The sequence below is a fragment of the Notamacropus eugenii genome, chromosome 5 (assembly GCF_028372415.1).
Source record: "Notamacropus eugenii isolate mMacEug1 chromosome 5, mMacEug1.pri_v2, whole genome shotgun sequence".
Classification (NCBI taxonomy): Eukaryota; Metazoa; Chordata; class Mammalia; order Diprotodontia; family Macropodidae; genus Notamacropus; species Notamacropus eugenii.
Window position 1 is genome coordinate 208,731,924 of NC_092876.1, and position 23,323 is coordinate 208,755,246.

The 23,323-nt window shown below is 36.2% G+C and overlaps 1 protein-coding gene across 13 annotated transcripts in view; it reads right to left on the reverse strand.

Annotated features, from left to right (window-relative positions):
- NEB (nebulin) overlaps window positions 1-23,323 on the reverse strand; it is a 241,861-nt gene that overhangs the window by 102,535 nt on the left and 116,003 nt on the right. For all 13 annotated transcript variants that reach the window (XM_072611940.1, XM_072611945.1, XM_072611950.1 and 10 more), the window contains 17 exons: window positions 22,981-23,292; window positions 21,742-21,945; window positions 20,354-20,458; window positions 19,280-19,387; window positions 15,311-15,622; window positions 14,314-14,517; window positions 11,830-11,934; window positions 11,587-11,694; window positions 10,690-11,001; window positions 10,221-10,424; window positions 9,534-9,638; window positions 8,002-8,109; window positions 5,826-6,137; window positions 4,933-5,136; window positions 3,901-4,005; window positions 2,841-2,948; window positions 1,218-1,529 (listed from right to left, as the gene is read on the reverse strand). In XM_072611940.1, the coding sequence (XP_072468041.1) occupies window positions 1,218-1,529; window positions 2,841-2,948; window positions 3,901-4,005; window positions 4,933-5,136; window positions 5,826-6,137; window positions 8,002-8,109; window positions 9,534-9,638; window positions 10,221-10,424; window positions 10,690-11,001; window positions 11,587-11,694; window positions 11,830-11,934; window positions 14,314-14,517; window positions 15,311-15,622; window positions 19,280-19,387; window positions 20,354-20,458; window positions 21,742-21,945; window positions 22,981-23,292 (3,228 nt within the window). The remainder of the gene's footprint in view (window positions 1-1,217; window positions 1,530-2,840; window positions 2,949-3,900; window positions 4,006-4,932; window positions 5,137-5,825; window positions 6,138-8,001; window positions 8,110-9,533; window positions 9,639-10,220; window positions 10,425-10,689; window positions 11,002-11,586; window positions 11,695-11,829; window positions 11,935-14,313; window positions 14,518-15,310; window positions 15,623-19,279; window positions 19,388-20,353; window positions 20,459-21,741; window positions 21,946-22,980; window positions 23,293-23,323) is intronic.

Consider the following 23,323-nt stretch of genomic DNA (forward strand, 5'->3'; position numbering starts at 1 on the left):
GGTTCACCACTGATAGGCATTCAGTAATGACCCAGGGAGAACCATGCATCACAGAATCATAGAATTTTAGAGCTGGAAAGGACCACAGTGGCTACATAGCCCAACATTTACTTGGAAATGAATCAGCACTACCAAAACCCCTCAAAGTAGCCTTCCAGCTTTTGCCTGAAGGCCTAACTCATATGGGTGTTGGGAAGAAAGTATTGTCTAACCCTTAAATTATTACAATCAATGTGAGTAATTACTGTGCTACTCAATTTTGAGGTTGCTCAAGAAAAAGGATTGATGTTTCTATGGGCTCTAATATGAAAGAAACCATTCCTTCCTGGGGCAGCCCCTTCTACTCACAGATATTTCTAATTGTGTGGAAGTTTTTCCTGACATTAATCTTAAATTTGCCTTGTTGTAACTTCCACCCATTACTCTTGATGCTACCTCCTGGGGCCCAATAGATCAAATCTAATCCATTACCTGGCAATCTTTCTCTAGTGATAGTTATGCTGAAGTTTAAGAGTTAAGTTTAGAACAAATAAAAAAAAAATTAAGATATACAATGGATATTAAGGTAGCACAATGAATGCTAAATTTATGGAAATCATTATTCTCAAGTGATTGCATAGGTTAAAAATATAAGTAAATTTTGAAAAAGCTTTTATAAATTGGCATATGATTAAATTACAATTAAAAGGAGAGTGTATACATATATATTTTATTTGTCATCTTAATCTGTTATTTTACTGCTATATCTGATATTTCCTTCTAAGTAACATTTTCCAAGAAGACCAAAAGTTTTATACTTAGCAATCTCCATAAGCAAGTTCATAAATGACGCATTGAAAATATGAGAATGATCAGGCTATAATGAAATTATCATGCCATATTCATCCATGATATCAATTTCATGGATAAATAGAAAGGTGAAATTTCAGTAGTAAATGCATTTATTTAATTAAATTGAATTCGTCATGGAATGACCTGAAAGTCTACTCTTGCCCTTGATCCCCATTATAGAAAAAGTCAGGAGCAGGAGGTAATTTTGGGTTAAGGAAAACAATCCATTTGGTAAAAGATTGAGAAGCCCAAAGCAAACTTATTTTATAGATTGAGTTTTCTTGGATTATCAGAGCATTACCCAAACTGCTGGGCAAGTTTTAAAGATTAAAAACTTCTTTGGGCCTAAATTAAATCTAGATATCTAGAGAGACCCATGTACTTACATCACTTTGCAGGTCATAAGCTTTCCTGGCTTGGATCACATCATTCTGATCAGGAAAGCATGACCAGTGGTGGAAATAGTGACGGTAGTCCACGTCACTCGCTAATGCCTGGCCTTCTTTGGCAGCACTGATGGACACCATGTTCACTGGTATAGTGATCTTGGCTTTGTTGTCATTGTAGGCCTTCTTATACAATCTGTCATTCTGCATTTTCAGCACTTGAGCAGCCCAAGAAAGCTTGGGGTCTTCCTTTGCAGTGCGACATCCAATGTAATGGCCTTTCGTTTTCTCATAAGCAGTTTTGTAGAGATACTGGTAGGCATAAAGAGAAAAAAAGAAGTTATTTTTCTAAAAATCTCATTGCTTCTAGGAAGAATCACAGAATCAGAATTTTAGAGCTGAAAAGGACCATAGTTTCTAGGAAGGCTTTCCAGATTAACCCCACTGTACTCTAATCAATCCTTTGGCACCTATTGGTTAGTTTTATACTTTATCTTTTAACATTTGTTCCTTTGCTTCTTTATAATCATTCTATGTATGTCAGACATAACTATGGAATTTGAAAGTTGGAAGGACCCTTGGTGGACAATACAGTCCAACTCAAAGCATAAAAAATATTTCCATTGTAACATACCCCAAAAAGTGGTCATCCAGTCTCTTCTTAATGACTTCTGAGGAGGGAGAACCCACCACCTCTAGAAGTAGACCATTTTACTTTTGGACAGTTTTCATTGTTAGGAACTCTTTACTGATCTCAAGTAGAGTTTTCCTTAACATATTTCAATATAGCTATCATTTCCCTCTGTCTTCTTTTCTTCAGATTAAACATGCTCATTTCCTTCTGATTCTCTATATTTATATTCTGCTTTCCATAAATAGATAGAGGCCACAGCATAATGAGTTCATGTTAGATGTGCCATAAAGGAAATTGTTTTTCAGGCATAGCTTGGACTAAGATGGTCAGTAAGGTCCCTTCCATAATTCTTTCTCAGCTCCAACACTTTCTACTTGTGTAACTACAAACAAGTTACTTAACCATTCTAAAACTCAGCTCCTCCATCTGTAAAATGGAGGTCACAATTATTGCACCACCTAATTCATATGGTTGTTGGAAAGAAAGATTTGTAACCCTTAAGTTATTATAATAAATGTGAATGTACTGTATTGCTCCAGGAGTTCCTCAAGAAAAAGGAGTGACTCTTCTCTAGGTTCTAATTTTGGTTCCCCTTTCCTCATACCATGATCGTTAGTGTAGTGCTCTACATCTAGCAGGTATTCAATAAATACTTATTAATTAGCTGACATTGAGAAGATATTTGAAAAATAAATCACTATTCTTACACATGATAACAAATGGAAGTTTGACTACAACTTTCCTTATCCAGGAAAAAATCCAAAATTTTATTGATGAATTTAAATATCGGACAATTTAAACTTGTATTAATGTCCTATTTGATACCTTTGAAATTGGCAATAAAATAAAATGTAGGTAGACTTTCTACTATCATGAGTACATTGTGTTCAAGTCCCAAATTCAACCAACATTCACACAGTTTAAGGACCCTGGACAAGGATGGGCAAGGCCTTATTCAGAAATGAAAAGGGAAAGGGCAGAGTTTTTACCTCACTAGCAATGTCTCTTGAGGCCTTGGCATGCTTAATTCCAATGGCATCTGCTCGTAGGTCATAAGCCTTCATTTTGACATCTTCCCAAGCTTTTTGATATTGTTTCTGAAGAGAAAAATCACCATGCCACACTCAGTTTGCAGAAAGTATTCATAGCCAATATTAACAAGATATACTCAAGGAAACAGGCATCATATTGCAAACTAATTTTGCCTCAAGATTTATTAGTGGCCTTATTTCAATTTGAGCTCAAGATATACCAAATTTGTAATGATACAAAATAAACAGTCTCCCAATAAAAGAGGGGTTATATTATGTTTTTACATCTTAACAAATATCAAAAAATGAACATTTTTCATGTATAAAATATAACAAAAGAGATTATATGTGGTTGCTAATTTCTATTACATACAGCTTACGTTAAAAAAATTAAGTTTATTTCTATCTTGTGCTTTAAAATTTTCTAAATTTGCTCCTACATCTCTTGCCTCTGTCTTCCCAAAGAGCCATCTCTATAAAAAACATTCAACATTGCTTTAAAAATGTGATAAATTCAACACGTAACTGTTGCTTGTTTCCTCTTGACCTTCCTTCTGTTCTGATCTGTGTATTAAACAAATGTTTCAATGACAAAAAAGAGGTTCCTTTGAAGAATGGAAAAACCTGAATTAAATGTAAAAAAGTAAAAAAAAAATGAACATGAAACTGTGAACTTTTTGTTCTTTCTATTGAAATGTTTGTGTTTCCTGATAATTCCGAAGTTCACAATAAAAAATAAAAGTTTAAAATGTAGCATTCAGGCTTCAGAACAAATGATGATAGCCCATTAAGACTAACTTCCCAGAAGCCCTTCCATTTGCTTCCCTGTGTTTCATTTTCCAAGGCCCCTGTCCTATAGCACCTGCTTAACCTTAAAGGGTAGGAAAAGAAAGAAGTGAAAATGTCAGGGGTCAAATCTTATTGAATATTTTTAGGTAGAAAAAAGATATTGCACTAGCAGATATGGCCTACACATACATTGCTTAGGGAGAAGATGGCTTTTATTTTGGTATCTTACATTGCTGATCTGCATGGCATTGATCTTGGACTGCAGCATCTCAGGTGTGTCAGCAGGGATATTTACATTTGCTTTTTCCTTATCCCAAGCATCTCGATATAATGGCTGGCAACATGTAAACCAAAGAAATGTCATTACAAATATGTTCTACAACATCACAAAGGAAATTAGAGGTATACTATCTTAACAATTGTGTTACTGATAAATATGATGCTCTTTCCTAGGTAGCTTTTTTTGGGGTAAAAGTCCAAGCTTTGCAGTACTAACAAGTTCTATGAGGAAAAAACAATTTATACACACATCACTCTAGGGCTGGAAGGGACCTTCAAGGTCATATAATTTCAACTCATTTTATAGATATGAGGAAACTTAAATGCAAAGAAACTAAATGATTTGCCCAAGGTTCCACAGGATGTAAGTGGTAGTGCTGTACTTGAACTCAAATCTTCTGTTTTGAAAACTAACATTCTTTCCATTGTACCACATTTAACCCATTGATGTTGTTATGCAGAAAGTATGAGCCAGGGTGTATTAGCACATTCAGCCCATGCCCTACACACATGCCTGTGCACATCAGAAATCTGAGAATGGTCATATTATCATTCTGACTCTTGCTATCTTTCGATGTCTTATCTATGGATAAATAGAAATGTATAACTGCCATTTCTATGAATCATCCATCGCCTGACCCATATTATTAATTAAAGCCTATAAAATGTTCAACTAGGTCTGAACATGTCTACTGTACTCATGCTTACCAAATCTGTAAATATCAACAAGTTTTAGTTGGTTAAATTCATTTAACAGTGAAGTTTATACATTAATTAAGATTAATGGATATCCAAATTTATGTATAATTATACAAATTACTATTGATTGTGCAAGGGTTTTAAAGTGCCTGTTTCATTCAACTGAAAAATCAGCATTACAGAAAGTATGTAGAAATTCTGCCATGGATTGCCTTTGATGCAGGTGATGGCAGTCTGGCCCAATAGGCATTGGGTTTAATCACTACTCCCCTGCCCATCTCACCTCACTAATTTGCAGAGCATTGGTCTTTGCCAGGACAACTTCAGGGGTGTCGACGATACTGGTGAATTTGAGAGCCTCAGGCCTTGTACGGTACAGTCTTTCATTCACTAGCGCTTGAGCGTTCTTCACTCTATTCACTTCCACAGAATCTTGCGGCAACCATCCAATACCCTTCAACCATTCCAGGTCTGATTTGTATATATTCTAAAGTAAACAGATGAAACACATAGAAAAAAGTTAGATCTGAATGTGAGCACTTCATGCCTCTGAACTACAGCTAATTTGTCATTAAGCTGATTGTATTTTATCTCCACAAGAATCAAAGCATTGTTTGATTTGTAGTCAACATTACATTTTATATGGCAGCCAATATTTGTTATAACCCCAAGAAAACCTACCAGGACATTCACAAGACTGACAGTAAGGACTTAAAAGTAGTACTTATTGATGAGGCAGTAACAATAAATTATGCTTCTTTTTAAAAAAAAAAAAAGTATGGGCTTTGTTACTGATCATTAGAAATTTAAAACTTGAGATAAGACTGGTTGATTTACTGTAAAATTAGATGTGTTTGGTTTCTTTTTAAAGCTAGATTTTCTGACATCTACAATTATTTTGAAGATTGAATTCAGGAGGTTTTTAACTCTGACCTCTCCACCCCCAAAGAGAGAGATCTGCTTCTCATTCTATATAACTTCATAGACAATCCAGATACAGGGTGAGAACAATGGTTTGAGGGAAATTGAATATCTAATGACTGCAAACAGTAAGTATTCACAAATATAATGGGAGGATTCCTAAAGCCATGTTGGGCTCATTAAGGTATTAATCTTCTCATTAGGAAATGCTAACTTTAAAAACACTGCTTGAGAATAAAATGATTCTATACATACATCACTCTGAAGTTCGTAGGCTTTCTTGGCCTGGATCACATCATTCTGGTCTGGGAGACACAACCATTGGTGCAGGTAATGGCGATAATCCACATCACTAACCAGGACCTGGCATTTCTTGGCCTGAACAATCGCCATCATGTCCAGTGGAGTATTGTAGTAGGCCTTGGATTTCTCATAAGCTTTCTTATACTCCCTGTCGCTCTGGATCTTGGCAGCATGGATAGACCACACTAACTTGGGGTCATCTTGCAGGGTACGGAAACCCACATGATGGCCCAATTGTTTCCGATAACCTTCTTTATATTTGTACTAGATTAGTGAAAAATCAGACAAAAGCACAAGAGTAAAAATAATTAGCCTAGGATCTTTTACTTTAAATGCTTTTTAAAAATACTTTCTACGTAAACGGCAACATTATTCATGGTATTTTAGTTCATCTTAGGCAAAATTTAATTTCTTAAAAGATATGAGCATAGAACAGTATGATAAGGAGAGGAGAAACATAGGACAGTAAATACAAGTAGGAAAGGTATGCCAAGTATAAAATTGATATATATGACAATAGGAAAATGAATACGTATGCTAAGTGGTAGATGGTGTTTGCTGGAATAAAATAGAAGAGGAAGGCAATTGGGTAATAATATGAGCTTTAAGTATCTGCTGAAGAATTTCCTTTCAGTAGTCAAATCCTCTTTGGATTTCAGGAAGAGAAATGACATTCTGGAAGTGGAACTAGAGGAAGATAATCCTCGCCTCTACTGTACAAATCAAATTGAACAAAGGAGGAGACTAGAAACTGAGAAGTGAGAAAGAATGATGTAGAGAGAGTCTGTAGAACATATTGGCAGACTGTAAAGGGTAACCAAAGGGGATAATTTAGAGAAATAAAAGGCATATATAAGTGTAATATTAAGGCAGAAAAAAATTAACTTCTATTCTCATTCTACCTTTCTTTTGCTCCATGTTCTTTGCTAAAGCTTGTAAGTCTTTATCAGAGCCTTGAGAGATTATATGGACCCCTTATAGCCATGGGCTACATGCAGCCCCAAAACAGACTGAACCACCTGTTCAGTGAGTACTGCAGGCTGTCTCCCCCACCACTCCCACCCCCTATCCAATGCTTTAAAATGTATGAAATTTCAAGAATAGATACAAAATTATCCTGAGAGATCAAACAGTTGCCAGAGTTCTGGGCACTGGAGGGAAGGAGACAAAGGGTTTTTTAGGGAATTTAAAGGGGGTCCATAGAAAAAGGGACACCTTCCTGATCAGCTCAAAGGAAAGTCCCTCTTTTCTGTCAACACAGGGCATAGTTGATAAGCTTATTCCAATGCTTCTGCTGTCTTCCTTGTTATCATATTCCTAAGGTCTAGACTTTATTTACTTGTTGACAGTGATCCATGGGGACAACCCCACCTTTATCTCATAATGGTTACAAGTTGTAGGGCCTAAATTATAGTTTCGTGTAGCCATTATTTTCATTTTTGGAGGTAGTTTTAAATAAACTTCAAAACATGTCTAGGATTGTTATAGTTAAGCTACCATAAATCTCATGTTAAGTCATTATCTAAATTAAGGGTTCTTAATCTTTTTCAGTCGTGTTTGGTGAAACCAATGGATTCCTTTACAGACAAATAGGATTACAAAGAGAAATCAAATATACTGAAATACAGTTATCATTTTTCTTTAAATAACAAGTCCATGGACCTCAGGTTAAGAACCCCTGGTAAACAATCAAAACTTCAGTGAGTTGTCTTCCACTAAAACTTAGAGTTTTTTGTTTTGTTTTTGCTTATGATCAACGTAGAAGACAGAAATTGGCACTAACTATGACATTTTAATATTTCTATTGACTCAATTGCTTCCCAAAGACTGAAAACACTTCATGATACTTTTTTTCCGGTTCAAAACACTTTTCAGGAGTTAACAAATAATGTTAACATGGTTTACAAATCTGTTTTCAGGTATCATGAGTCTCCATCCCCTGGTCTTGGAATTTTCAACCCATTAGATTTTTTTAAAAGTATAGAACAACATGAAGCTTTTAGAAAAGATGAAAAAGAAAACAAGTTAAGGGTCTTTAAAAATTAGCTAGTCTCATTTCGAATATTTAAATGGACTTTACCATTAGTTCAGCAGTTCAACTGAAATGGAAAAAGAATAAAAACTGTACCTCACTGGCAATGTCTGTAGATGACTTTGCATGTTTAATTTCAATGGCTTTCTCATTTATATCATAACCCTTCTGTTTGGCTTCATCCCAGTCTCGTTGATATAGTTTCTGTTAAGGAAACTTAGAAATTAATTTACAAGCAAATAAAAAAATTGATTATACTTAGGCCAAACCAGCAGACAAGATTGTATTGCAATCTGAGCACACATGCATGCACATCCATAGCACTTGTTGATTAAAAAATAATACTATTATTATTATAATACTATGCTGAAATGTACATCTCAAAATAATCCAGACACTAAAAGGCAAGTTAAACATAAAATATAAGGCATGAGGCTATGACCAAAGTGCAAAATAAGACCTTATGGTGTCTTGTCAATTTTTCAAGAGAAAAGAAGACTAGGGAAGAGAATGTAGATTTCAAGTACTGTATTTAAAGAGTTGTCTTGTGGGGGAGGGATTTTCTTTTATTTTTTTTAACCCTAGGGGACAGGAACGGAAATAATGAGCAGAAATTACAAGGAGGCAAATATAGGCTTGAAGTTCGAACAAGCTTCTTAACATTCAGAGTTGTCTAAAGGTGGAATGGACTCTCTTGAGAGGGTGGTCTCTCCTTGAAACCTCCCTTTAAACATAACTACTTATTGGGTATATTATAATGAGAATTCCTTAATAAGTTATACTGGATGGCTGCCAAGGTCCCTTTCAACTCTTCAATTCTGTGATGTGTGACACTCTAATTCTTCTGCTACCACCTCGATGTTGTAACAACTGTACTTCTCTCTCTAGCTGTATTACTCTCTCTCCTCATATGCCGTTTTCTAACCAGGAGTCTTTGAGTCCCTATTGCCAAAGGAGATTGAATGTTTCCACAGAGTATCTGGTTAGTAGTACCATTTATTCCCAATTATTATACAGGGAAACCAATGTACTAGATACAATATATAACTTTTCAAGATTAAAAGAGAATTGCCATCAGAATCAGAAATGGGAGTCTAGGATCATGCTACTTACTCCAAGGACTTATTTATGTACCCAAATTACCTTCTACCAGAGTTTTTAAAATGATATGGTTTTTGTTGATATGTTTTTTTTAATTCTTTGACATAAGAAGTCTATCTATCTATATCTACATTTGTTCTGTACTGGGATTTCATCAGTGTGAGGCAAAAACAGGTGTGGAAACTCCCTCCATGAATGCTTATCACAAGCATCTGTTATTGACAGTCTTAGACTGCTGCATATAGTGCTGAGATACATACTGAACCTGAACCAGTAGACTGATATATACTCAGTATGTGTTTTTAGGTAGAATTATATCCAGCTTTTCCTTATTCAAAGACTGGCCCTTTTTCTACTATCTCAGGTTGCTTCTCAGGAAAGAAGATGTTACTAAAGGGAAAAAATATCAAATGTCATTAAATTTGTCAAAATTTCTAGTTAGCTGATGAAGTTGTTTCCTACGTGTTCAACAAGCTGATGGGCATTGCTGAGTGAAAGCATTTACATTTCATTTCCATGAATCTTACCCTGCTGATCTGCCTGGCATTGAGGTGAGCCTGTAACATCTCTGGCGTGTCAGAAGGAATGTTGATGTTTGTCTTATCTTTATTCCAGGCATCTTTATATAACGACTGATGAGAGAATAGGAATATTGTTACTCCAACACAGAATTAGAGAGTTTATTTCTAAGACATAATATTACTTTATGTTTATACAATGCTTTTTTACATACCATGTTTGCTGACAATTTTTAGACAAGAAAATTTTTCTTCCTATTGAAAAATCTGAAATACTTTGAAATAGCAGGGAAAAAAGCCAAGTTCCCCTGTGACTGTGCCAGAATTTCACAAGTATGTGACTTCTGTGTCATGGTCAGGACAGAAAATTCTCTGGAAAACTAAAATAGTTCACACTTTTATAGCTCTAATATTTGTTCTTCAGAACAGCCCTGCAAAGCAGCTAGCGCAAAGATGTATATCCCCATTTGACAGATCAGAAACCTGAGGGTAACAGAGGTTAATGACTTGCCTAAGATCATAGAACTAGTAAGCATTAGAAGTAGGACTTGAATCCAGATCTCCTGACTCCAAGTCTAGCATTTTTTCCCCTCTCATCATGCTATCACTATCGTTCCTTCAAAGCCCAGCCTCCCAGTTCATTCCAGGTAGCACTGTCTGAAAAACAAGGAACATCAGCTCTAAGTTATGTCTTACCTCATTCATTTGTAGAGAATTGGCCTTGGCCAATACAATTTCAGGGGTGTCAACAATATTTGTGAATTTCAGAGCTTCTGGTCGTGTTCGATACAGTCTCTCATTTATGAGATCTTGGGCGCACCTCACTCTAGCCATATCCACCGAACCTTGGGGCATCCAGCCAATGCCACGTAGCCATTCTAGGTCAGCTTTGTACACATTCTGTAAACAAAATATTGCACTTTATATTTTATGATGAGTTTCAGACAAAACTAATGAGTAACTGAAAAATAAAATTCTTAATATTACACAGCTCACATTTGGGAAGTTAAAAGAGCGAAAGGCTTTTGTTGGGGAAAATGCCTTTTTGCATTCTTTGAATTAAAGACACAGCACATAGGTTTGTATCAAACAAAGCTAGAGAATGCCAGTTTACCCATTCCAACCCCAACACCTAAATATTGAAATTAAAGAACACATTACTTACATCACTTTGTAGTTCATAGGCCTTCCTTGCTTGGATAACATCATTTTGATCTGGTAAACATGTCCAATGGTGCAAGTAGTTGCGATAATCAATATCACTGACCAGAGTCTGGCATTTTTTAGCTTGCAAGATGCCCAACATATCCACTGGACTGCTGAACCTGGTCTTCCACTTCTGGAAATCCTTCTTATATTCCCTTTCATTTTGAATCTTCCCTGCGTGTATGGACCACATAATCTTGGGATCATCTTCCACGCACTGGGCTCCAATGTGATGACCCTTCTGTTTCTCATAAGCCTCTTTATATTTGTACTAGCAAACACCAAAAATCAGACTTTAGATATGTTGTCATATAGATGAAAGACACTGTGGCTACACTAGCTGGTTTTGCTTGCCTTTTTCTTAGTTACACAGGAGGGCTGTCAGAGGGTGAGGTATAATACACAGAAAAATGATTATATTGTGAAAACAAATAAGAAACCCTGCTGTAATCAAGCAGGCTTTGAGAGTTCCTGGCAGCAATCACAACCACAAAATTAAGGCAACTAACAATAATTTTATACCTTACTTTGCTGTGTGAAAATTTTGGCATTCTTGAACAATTATAAGCTAGATCTTAAATGTTATAAAACTAAAATAGTTGCATTTTAAGTTTTCTCATTGATATTCTTTCAAAGTCATTTAAAAGTAACTATTATTGTCAAAAATATCTTTTTTTTCTTTTTATGAAAATATGCTGGTCCACAATTTACATATTTCTTTTTTCAGTAGAAAATATCAGAGGAAGGTCAAAAAGGGGAAACATATGCGGAAGGAATCCTAAAGAAGGTACTCTATTGAACTGTGAGAACATTTCATATTCTGGGATCTGTGAAAATTTAATTGAAAGGCACTCACATCACTGGCAATATCCCTTGAGGCTTTGGCACTTTTGATAGGAATGGCATCAGCTCTCAAGTCGTAGTCCTTGGCCTTTGACTCATCCCATCCTTGAGTATAAAGTTTCTAGGAAGAGGAAAAACAAAGAAGACGAGAGTTAACAGCTTAAATGGTTCAAAAGTAGAAAGGAGGAAAGTGTTAAGATGAAGTGGGTACTTTACACATCTTAGTAAACAAAACCAAACCAAGAAGCTTCCTTACATGACTGACGTTAGCAGAATTGCTCTTGGCCAGTAGGATTTCAGGGGTGTCTGGCATCACATGGATGGAGGTCTTGTCAGTATCCCAAGCTTCTGTGTACAGATGCTATGGGGCCAAAAACAAACACTCATCTCAAAAACAAAACACATATTTATCTTTTCTTAACATTTTAAGAATCAGTAAAGTCACTTCAAACCAAAAGGCTTCCTTTCAGAGACTGAAAGAGGCAGATAGATGTTCTTTAGGTAATGTGAAATAATATGATAGTTTCTATTTCTTTCATGATGAGGACTTCCTTGCCCATAGGTGTCCATAAAGGCCTACATAGTCAATGACCTCCCAGGAGAGTAGAGATCCAGGATCCTAGAGGACCCCAATCCTATTTTCTAATGAAGATTATATTATATGTAGCATGAAAGAAGTTTCTGATCCTGAGAATCCATTCACACAGGTCTTTTTCATAGTCTTTTCTTATTGGATAATGTGAAACTAAAGCATCTACGGTCTCCATAGCAGAAATATTTCCAGATAAGGAGAGTGGAGATGACAGTTGTGTGGATGGTGATTTCAATTTAGTCTAGTTCAGTTCAACAAATAAGGATTTTGTGCCCTTAAGAACAAGAAAGGAATAGCTCACTATCCATAAAGAGAGAACAGAACATTCGGAAGAATAGGGAGACATTTATTTTGTGTTACAAACAAATAAAAGAGCCCTTCACCACTCACTTCTCGATTGAAATCATGAATTTTTGACCTCCACATTATGGATTAGTTCAAGCAATACAACAACTGAGTTGAGAGTGTGAGCTGTCGCTGCTGTCAAGCTCATCTCATTTTCCTGTACCCAGTCAGGATGAAAAATTAATAGTGTCATGTATTCCAACCTAGCTGAGTAAAGAGATTTCATCTGGATTAACTCACATTATATGACAGGATATGTGAGATGCTTGGATGTATGCCTATATATAAGATATGTATGCATATTCATTTAGTAATAGCTTCAGATCACTGCTGAATGATCCCTGGAAAATGATACCCAGGGTGACAAATTCTCCTTCTGTCCTCTAAGTGGTGAAGTGTTGTCAGGAGCAAGGTTGAAAAGAATACTCCCCCAGGACACAGAGGGCCAATCAGAAAGGACAGAAAATGTTGAATCTCAGAACTTGAGTTCATCTTAGAACTTCCAAACATAGTTCAATAATAATAATTATTATCATCATCATAATGATTGTATAGAGTCAATTTTTACATTTTACAAAGGAGGAAACAGGCAGAAGGGCATTATGTGACTTACTCCAAGATAATTAACTAATTTATAATAATAATAACTAACATTTGCACAGCACTTAGTATGTGCCAGGTATTACAAATATGTTCTCATGTGATCCCTACAACAACTTTGGGAGATGGGGGCTATTGTTATCCTCATTTTACAGATAAGGAAATTGAGGCAGACAGGCCACGTAGTAAATTTCTTAGGTCAGATTTGAACCCAGGTCTTCCTAGTTCCAGGTCCATGGCTCTATCCACTGTGTAACCTAGTAGTGGAGTCAGAACTCCTCAGTCTCAGTTTACTGTTCTTGACACACCAGTCTACTTCTTCTTTGATGTCATTTTGTGGTACCAAATGAAATCCTTTTTGATTTTTTAATAATACTCTACATTTGTTTAGTTATTTAGTTTTCAGAAAATCTTCATAATACATCATCTCCTCTCATTCTCACAAACACCTGTCAGCTAGAGAGGGCACATGTCATCATCCCTGTACGATAAATATGGAAATTGAGGGTCGGGGAGGGTGAGTGACTTGCCAAGGTCATAGATCCATAGAGAAGAAGACCTGTATATTCTTCTGGTCCCTAGTTAATCTGTTCTCTCCTCTACACTTCAGTAGTGTCAAACTCAAATAGAAATGAGGCCATTAAACCATTACTTTATATTGACTTAGAAAACTACATATTAACATTATCTGTGTTCTATTGTGTCTTTATTTGGTTTGTTAAACATTTCCCAATTGTATTTTAATCTAGTTGGGGCTACGCAGTTGGGAGTGTGGAGGAAGAGCTACATCTTTGACACCTCTGTATGACTATCTCATGTTGTTCTCACATGGAAACAAAACACAGAGTTCCATCAAGGAATATGTTGGAGCCTCAGACAAACCAACTCTCCTGAAGCCACCCAAATTCCTGTGCCTGAAGAAAAGCAAATCAAGGTGCAAGGGGAGGACAAGTAGATTGCCTTTCTGGACTAGTGGTAGACTCCGAGTTTATCTCCCCCACTCGACAGGAGGCACAGATTGTTCACAGAGCTCAGACAAGCTTCATTGGGAATTAGAGTGGTCCTTAATTGTATAAGTGGGGTGAATCAGGATCCTTGTTTATGCTCTCATTAGGGATACTTCTGACTTTTACCTGTGAGGTATTTCTGAAAAGATGAGGACAATTCTCTGACAGGTGGAACAAGAGGCAGACAGAAACTTACCTTGCTCATTGTCAGAGAGTTGCTCTTTGCCAGCACAATTTCTGGGGTGTCTGTGATGCAAGTGAACTTGAGCTGATCAGCGGGTGTGCGGTACTTCTTCTCACTTAAGATTTCCCCTGCTCTCTTAACTTTTTCAACATCTACAGAACCAATGGGAACCCATCCAATACCCCGCAACCATTCCAGATCGGATTTGTAAATAGCCTGAAAAAGTAATGAAGCTGAATTATTTCAGGAACCTTGGTGATGATTGAACTCATATAGGGGTCAAATGCTAAGCAAACTTATTCATATGCATTTATTCGTAGTCATTTAGTGCTATTTCCAAATATATAAGTTTTTGTAGTCAAATATTTTGTACTGAGGTGACCAAGAGTTGAGGCAACTAAAAAAAAAATCAGTCCTCAAATAGGATACATTACAATTATGCAATACTATTGTGAAGAAAATTACTGCTTATCTCCTGAGGGAAAATGTTTATTTTCTGATTTCATTACACATATCTCAACATTTCACAATAATAATCTTAAAATTACATAGTACTTTATGACTATAATGCATTTTATGTTTGTTATCTTGTTCATGTCTTAAAGAAACCTAGAGAGATTGGTAGTATATAAAGTACTCTTCCCATTCTAAAGGTGAGAAAACTGAGGTACAGAGAGACAAAATGACTTATATGGGGTTACAGAGCTAACGAGTGGCAGAATAGGGATTTGACCAAATCTTCTCATTTCAAGACTAGCATGAAAGGAGCCTGAAAAACTGAACATGGTTTCCAGTATATTCTTGTGTACTTCAAGGAATTAGCTTGTTCTCAGAGCCCTTAAGAATCTGTCTGAATACTTTTCATTCTGAAATCTCAGCTAGCTATATTGTACCTATCATCCACCATATGGTCAGTAGTCAAAAAAAGAGTTGCACTCCACATCTGTTTTAAAATTGAAGTTTTAAAAGCTTATTACACTCATTGTAAGTAGACATTTTGTATACTCACATCGCTCTGTAGGTCATAGGCCTTGCGTGCCTGGATAACATCATTCTGGTCTGGCAGGCACATCCATTCATGCAGAGGATGCCTGTAATCGACGTCACTGACCAGAGTTTGACACTTCTTGGCCAACACAATCCCCAGCATGTCCACTGGGCTGCTGAACTTGGTCTTCCACTTCTCAAAGTCCTTCTTGTACTCCCTGTCACTCTGGATCTTGGCCACATGTATAGACCACATCATCTTGGGATCATCCTTTACTTCACGAGCACCAATGTGATGGCCAAGCTGCTTACGATAGCCTTCTTTATACTTGTACTGGGAAGGAAAAATGACATATGCATTTTTATCTAATATCAATATTTGTTGAGCACTTTACAGTTCTTTGAAGTGATTTCACATAGATTTTGTTTTCTTTCACTGTCATGATGATTCTGTGAAGTAGTTAGGGTAAATATTATTAGTCCCATTTTAGAGACAAAGTAACCTCCATGGATGTTAAATGACTTTGCTCAAGGTCACATAATGAGCAGGGAACCGGGACTGGAGTCTAGGTCTTCCTCCTAGTTCAGTGGTTTAATTTTGCTTATTGGAGTTTTATGATCTAATATTGCCCAAATTAAAACTACTCTTCAACTCAGACAATTTTCTTTCACGGACCTTCCATTTTCTGGTACTCACAGAAATGTTATTTCCTCCACGATAACATCATAATCTCCCCCAAGATGGTGCTGTCCTCTCCCCCAAGATGACAAAAGTATCTCCAGTACCAGCACCCTCTCTCATGGTCCCTCAACTCACTAGATCCAGAGAACGGAGAAGCACTTCTTGTCTGTTCTTCTGAGCCTGATTCAGTCATTATTTCTACTACCATGACTTGGAACCTCTAGTTATTTGATATATAGTCTGCTAAGATATATTAACCTGTTAAGATTCTTGTCACAGTTATGTACTAGCTCTAAAGTCAGAAGCGTTCACAGCCTTATTTTCTACACCAACCCCTACATTTATATTTGGGAACTCCTCTAAAACAACTTGACTCCTTCATTCATCAACTCCCCTAATTCTCATTACCTCCAGTTTTACTACACACAGGAATGGATACCCTTTGATCTCACTATCACCCACAAGTTTTCCATATCCATGACTAAGAATCTGATATTTCTCTCTCTGACCAAAATCCCATATCCTTCTATCACTCCCTGTGCTCAATGTTCCTAAAGTTATTCATCTTTACTGTGATCTCTGAACCTGCCTTCTCTCAGGCCATCACTACTGCTCTGGTTTCACCATCTTTCCTTCCCAGTCTTGAAACTACTTCACCAGGTCAACCTTATACCACCCTCTTCTCTTGCATCCCTTGTTTCTTTGTCTTCCTTTGCTGACTATGCCTTGTCAAACTCTAGCTCTGGCTTACTATCTCCATCCAGCTCCTGCCTTCTTACTCACGTGATGCTGAATGTGATAGAGGAAGTTATAAAACTATGTTGTCTCAATTCGCTGCAAATTTACATGATCTAATCTCAGTTGTGCCCTCACGACTGAAAGATAACCCTTTTACTCTTCTCTGATTCTGTCCAACTCTGCACCGGGAAAATTAAGGGTGAGATTTCTTGTCCCCTTCTCTATATTTCACAATTCTTTGATCTCACCCTCCTCCATTCTCTCCTTTTTCTGCAGTCTCTGATGAAGAGAGGGGCCTTTTCCTTGCCAAGGTCCACGTGTCTACTTGTACCCTTGATTCTGTATTTTTCCCTTTTCTCCCTTTGGTCATCCCCTCTTTCTAATTTTCAGCTTTTCTTTAGACAATGGCTCCTTTCCTATGGATTATTGATTTTTCTCAACCTTAAACGATCTTCACTTGAATTTATCACTACCTCAAATTATTGTTCTCATTCCTCCTTTTCAAAGTCAATCCAGAAAAGCTATTCACGCTGTTATCTCCACTTGCCACTCCCCTCCTTCACTTCTCAACCCTTTACAACCTGGCTTCCTATATTATGAGGAATAGGTGGGAACTGTTCTCTCAAATGAGACTGTTCTCTCCAAAGTTATCAAGCAGCTTTTTAAAAAAGAATTATTTACTTTATTTTTAACTTGTAAAATCTATTTTATTTATATTATAAATTATACTTAATTTATAAAATAAAATAAGAGTTTTTTATAAAGATGATTGCACATGAAATTGAAAATCTGTTATGTATTGTTATTCCTTTTAAATGCATAATAATGTGATACATGTAATAAATGTATGGTACAGTTATACATGTATAATAAAGTTATACATGTAATAATGTAACGGTCATGTAAATTTCTTTTTCCCCCTTTTTTCTTTCTCCCCCCCCCCTGCCAGATGGCTAGTATTAGGCACAAATTTGTGTCTAATTTGTTTTTAATTACCAGATTAGAAAACATTTGCGCAGTCCTTTTCCTTTTTGATCTTTCTGCAGCATTTGACACCATTAATCTCTCTTTCTTATTCTATATTCTCTTCTCTCTAGGTTTTCTTAACACCGTTCTCTCCTGGTTCTCCTCCCATCACTCTTTTTCAGTGTCTCTTTTGCTGGATCAGTATCCGTTCCTCATCCCAGGGCTCTATCCTGGTTCCTTCTGCCCTTTTCTCTCTATACACTCTCTCAGGGCAATCTTGTCAATCCTCATGGATTGGATTCCCAGATCAATGTATCCCATTCTGATCTTTTTCCTATGATATGATTCTGAATCACCAAATGAGTGTTGGGTATTTCAAACTGAATATTCCATGGGAATTTGAAACTCAGCGTTATCTTCTACCTCAAACTTACACCTCTGCATAAATTCCCCATTCCTGTTGAGGGCACCACTAGCCTTCTAATTACTCAGGTTTGCAAACTTGAAGTCATCTTCCAGTCTTCACTCTTCATCACTCCCCATATCTAGCTGCTTGCCAAGTTTTGTCAATTTTGGCTCCACAACATTTTTTTTTTAGCATCCATCTCTCCACTCCTAGAGCTCCCTCCCTAGTTTGAGCCTTTATCATCTCTCACCTGGACTGTTGCCTGTCTCCTAATTGGTCTCCCTGACTATGATTTTTCTTGTACTCTGCTGGCAAACTTAGGGTCACAGGCCTACGTCACTCTCCTGTTCAAGAATTTTCAGTAGTTCCCCATTACCTGTAGGATATCCTCCCTTTCGCATAGAAAGCTCTTTACAGCCTAGTTCTAGCCTAATTACATGTGACTTCCCTTTCATGAAGCTTATTTACATTCTGTTCAAACTGGCTTACTTGCTGGGCTTTGTATGGGATATTGCACAGTCTCTCCATGCATAGTCTGTGCCCCTATCCCTAGAATGCCTCACCTCTGTCACTTAGGACACTAGATTCTTTCAAAGTATAGTTCAAGTGCCAACCTTCACACAGTCTTTCATGATCTCTCTGATTTCTAGTGTTCCACCTAACTATATTCTGTTTTATAATGACTCATACATGTACATGTTGCATTCCCAAAATGAAATATAAGCCTCTTACAACAAGGACAGTTTGGTTTTTGTCTCTGTACTAAGACTTTGTCACAATTTGGCACACAGTAAGAGCTCAACAATGATTGTTGAATTAAATTTAACTACTTTGAGACTTATTTGCATGACACTAAAAAACCCCACTTAGAATAATTATGAGCACACCACTATTTTAGACCATATAGATGACAGATATATATACATACATATATGTGTACACATGCATGTATATATGTTTATGTATGTGTGTGTCTCCTGAACACTTCCTCTTTCACTAACAGAGAAACTGACTATTAACAGTTGGCAATCATCATCTGCTAGGTCTGTGCAGAATGGATATAATGCAAATTATAATCAAAGGAAATGGAGACTGATAGAAACACCTGAAATGCTGGCAAAAAAAATTTCAGATTTTATAAGCTGCAAGCACATTTGTAAAAGAAATATCTCCAGAGACTGCCAGAAATGTTGACTTACATCACTCGCAATATCTCGAGATGCTTTAGCTGATTGAATTGGAATGGCATCTATCCGTAGGTCATAGCCTTCCTTCTTGGACTCCTCGAGGGCAAGTCGGTAGAGTTTCTATAGAGAAAAAATTATCACTAATCATTCTTTGACAAAAATCTCTGGTTTCCATCAGTATTTTTTCCTGTGCAAATTAAATGTCCCTAAATACACTCAACTTTCATTGCAGTTACCACAGGAAGCTAAGTTTTTGGAGGGAAAAAGTGTATCTTCAGAGGTCCTTAAGTTCTCTTGAGGGAAATGTCAGTTCTATAGCATTAAATGGCAAACTGCTGGCAATATCATTGAACTATGACCTGATGTCTACATGGGCCTATAGGAAGTCTCTTATTTTTTTGAGGGTATGTCTCTCTTAAGGATATATAATTCCACTAGCCTCCTCCCCTGCCACCAACCTTTCCCTGGTCAACTTTCAAACCTTTTAGCATTGTTACAGGGGTAGCAGATGAGGTCCTACCCTCTTGTTCTATAACTTCAGTTATAGAAGGGTAAGGGTAAAGAATTTCTTTTTTAAACAGTTAAAACTAACCTCACCTCCGCCCTGCTCAGACAACTGGATTACACGTCATAAATAAGTCATAATATTCTATTCAGAAAAGCAATGATTATATCCTATCTGTTTCTACCTCTATTTGTTCTTTCCTTTTTGTCTTTCTTAAAAAATTAAAATTCTTTTTCAAAAGTTTGAAATTGAACACTTACTATTTAAGATTGTTTCTTTTTCTTTTTCTTATTTTGCATTTAAATTCAAATTAAAAATATTTTTTAAAAATTGAACACCAATTCAAGCAAGTAAACTTTCTTAGTAACTATTCACATTTTAAGTGAATTAATCTCAATGTAAAATATAAACATTTTTTACTCTTCTTAAATTTTCATTTTGATTCTTTATCTTTTCTTTCTCATTCTCTTTTCCTCTTATAGGGTCATAATTGAGTATGCACCCAATTCCTTGGGTTCCGCTTTTTTCTCTTTGTATTATTTTATAGGAGTCTTTTCCCACCAGTTCTTAAGGCTACTCACCGCACTGTAGTTTACTTTGTTGAGTTTGGCAAGCATGATTTCTGGTGTGTCTGGCATCACATGGATTGTTTTCTTATCATTTTCCCATGCTTCTGTATATAAACGCTATTTAAAAACAAAAGAAGAACAGTGTATTCTCTAGCCCATATACATTTGTTTATCAGAATCTTCTTCTCTCTGTCTTGTGTGGTGATAATAAAATGGGGGAGAGGGAATTTCCTTTTTTTTTTTATGCATCAAACATAACTTCTTTTCTTTTAAAATTTCCCTATTTTGTATTTAGATACCAAATAAAACAAGTCATGAAATTGTGCATCTCTATTATGTATAGCTTACTTCACTTTTGAAATAGATAATAAATTTAACATGTAACTTTAATAGTTGTAATAATTTTCTGTGATTTTTTTTTTCTGGCTTTCCTTCTGTGCATTTTTTAAAAAGATGTTTTAATGACTTTCTTTCTTTCTTTCTTTGCTTGTTTCTCCTTCCTTCCTTCCTTCCTTCCTTCCTTCCTTCCTTCCTTCCTTCCTTCCTTCCTTCCTTCCTTCTTTCTTTCCTTCCTTTCTTCTTTCCAATTAGGAAAAAAGAAAAACAGTCCTTAAACTGTATCATCAAGAAGAATAAATTCTCACAGGGGCTATGTCAACAAATATACCAATATAAATTCTTACCCTCATAACTAGACAAGTGATTACTTCCAAGAGTGTTTTGTATAACACTTTCTTGGTTGATAATTATTTAATGTTACCTATAGTATAGCGGGTAGAAAACTGGACTAAGGAAGACTTGGCTTCCAATTTTGTCTTAGACATTAACTGTGTGATCCTAGGTAAGTCTCTTAAATATTCTGTGTCTCTGTTTCCTCATCAGTAAAAATGAGAGGGTTGCACCCAATTGTCTCCAGAGTTCCTTAAAGCTCTAAATCTATGATCCTATAATCCTTCAGCTATACTAATAGGAATGAAAAAATATCATTGGGTTTGTCATGTTCTAAAAGTAGTGAAGTTACAATGTACTGCTAATATGCAGCATTTTTACCATTGATTTCATTTTTCAAAGTTGTCGTTCATGTCATTAAAGAACATTATAATAGATATCATTTTCAGTGGTCTTAAAAATAAAATCATAGCTTTGATGACCATGTTTTCTGGATAAAAAATAAGAACATATGGTTTGACAGAAGGTATTCTTTGGATAAAGTGTTAAAAGTATACTTCATGTCCTAAAATCCATATTGTTCTAGATAATTCAGGATGTATGGTTATTATAATCTTACTTCAGGATTTTCACATTTTTACAAATAAAATAAATTTTGATAAACAAATTGATAAATTCTTATATTTAATAACTCAAAGCTCTGATCATTGATCCAAAGATTAAGAACTCACCTTGTTCATATTTATAGCATTATTCTTTGCTAGCACCTGTTCCAAAGAGTCTGTAACACTGGTAAATTTCAGTTTGTCCGGAGGTTGACGGTAGATGTTATCACTCAATATCTCTGCTGCTCTCTTGGCTTTAAGAACATCTGGGGAACCTATTGGAACCCAGCCTATGCCTTTCAGCCATTCAAGGTCAGATTTATACAAATTCTGTAAATGGATACATAGACAAAATTCATTAATGAATATTTAAGACTGATATTTCCCAAATGTCTTTCACTATAGAAAGGTGAAAGTACCTAGCATTAAAGAAATCCCATAAAAAGATGACCTACTTATAGAACATCACTATGTACATGGCCCTCCCACTGGGGTTGTACATCATGCCACAGAAGTGACTCTGGGGTTTTAGAGGCCATACTAGCAGACCATAAGCATAGGTAAATTCCCCTCAAACTTGAAAGGCTTAAGATATGGACCCAACAATCTAGTAGAGTTGCCTGAGGACGAGCCCAATTAGGTTTAGAGAGGTTCGTTTGAGGTTGATCACCAGGTGGTGGTTATTTTCGTTCATGACCAGTTACTAAATCCATTTGTTAAGGGCAGAAAGGTTGCAATCTTCATTAGTAGAAGGAATGTCCACATTGATGAAAATCTCTAATTTTCAGTTTTGTGAACAGAAATTTAGGGGTTCCCCGCTGATAGACATGTCTTTCTTCCTATATAAAATATGCTTGAAACATTAAATGAATTCAAAAATGCATAGATTGATAATTTCAGACTTCTTACTGGTATGTACTGGAGACAGCTCAGAGAACCAATTGCTAAATTTTCCATGTTGAGATTTTACACCTTAGAAATTGGCAAATGCTATAAATCAGGGTCCAATATATTCATTTGTTGACTGTCTAAACTTAAGAAAGGGATAGAGAAAACGTCAATAATGCAGATTAAACTTAAAAGTGTGTCAAAAGTATGTTCCTTTTTTCCCCTTTTCAAAAAATCTGGTTATTAAATATTTATGAGCACACCTCTGGTTTCATATATGAATTTATTCAATAGGACTGAATTATAAAGGATCCAAATGTTTTAATTAACTTTTGGAATAAATTTGAAACAATTGAAGTCAATCTATCCTTGGAATGCTTGATAGGATTAAAGTTTACTTTCAGCAAAGTAATTTCTATGGGCATTTTCAAGCCACATACTTTTAAAAAATATATTCTATCGGTAAAAGATACTCACATCGCTCTGTAGGTCATAGGCCTTGCGAGCATGAATGATGTCATTCTGGTCTGGCAGACACATCCATTCGTGTAAAGGATGCTTATAGTCCACATCACTGACCAAGGTCTGGCATTTCTTGGCCTGCACAATGCCGAGCATGTCTACCGGGCTGCTGAACCTTGTCTTGTATTTCTCAAAATCTTTCTTATATTCCCGGTCACTCTGTACTTTGGCTATATGTAGTGACCACATTATCTTGGGGTCATCATGTACAGCTCGAGCTCCAATGTGATGACCAAGTTGCTTGCGATAAGCTTCTTTATATTTGTACTAAAGCAGACAAAACAGAAAAGAAGCTATA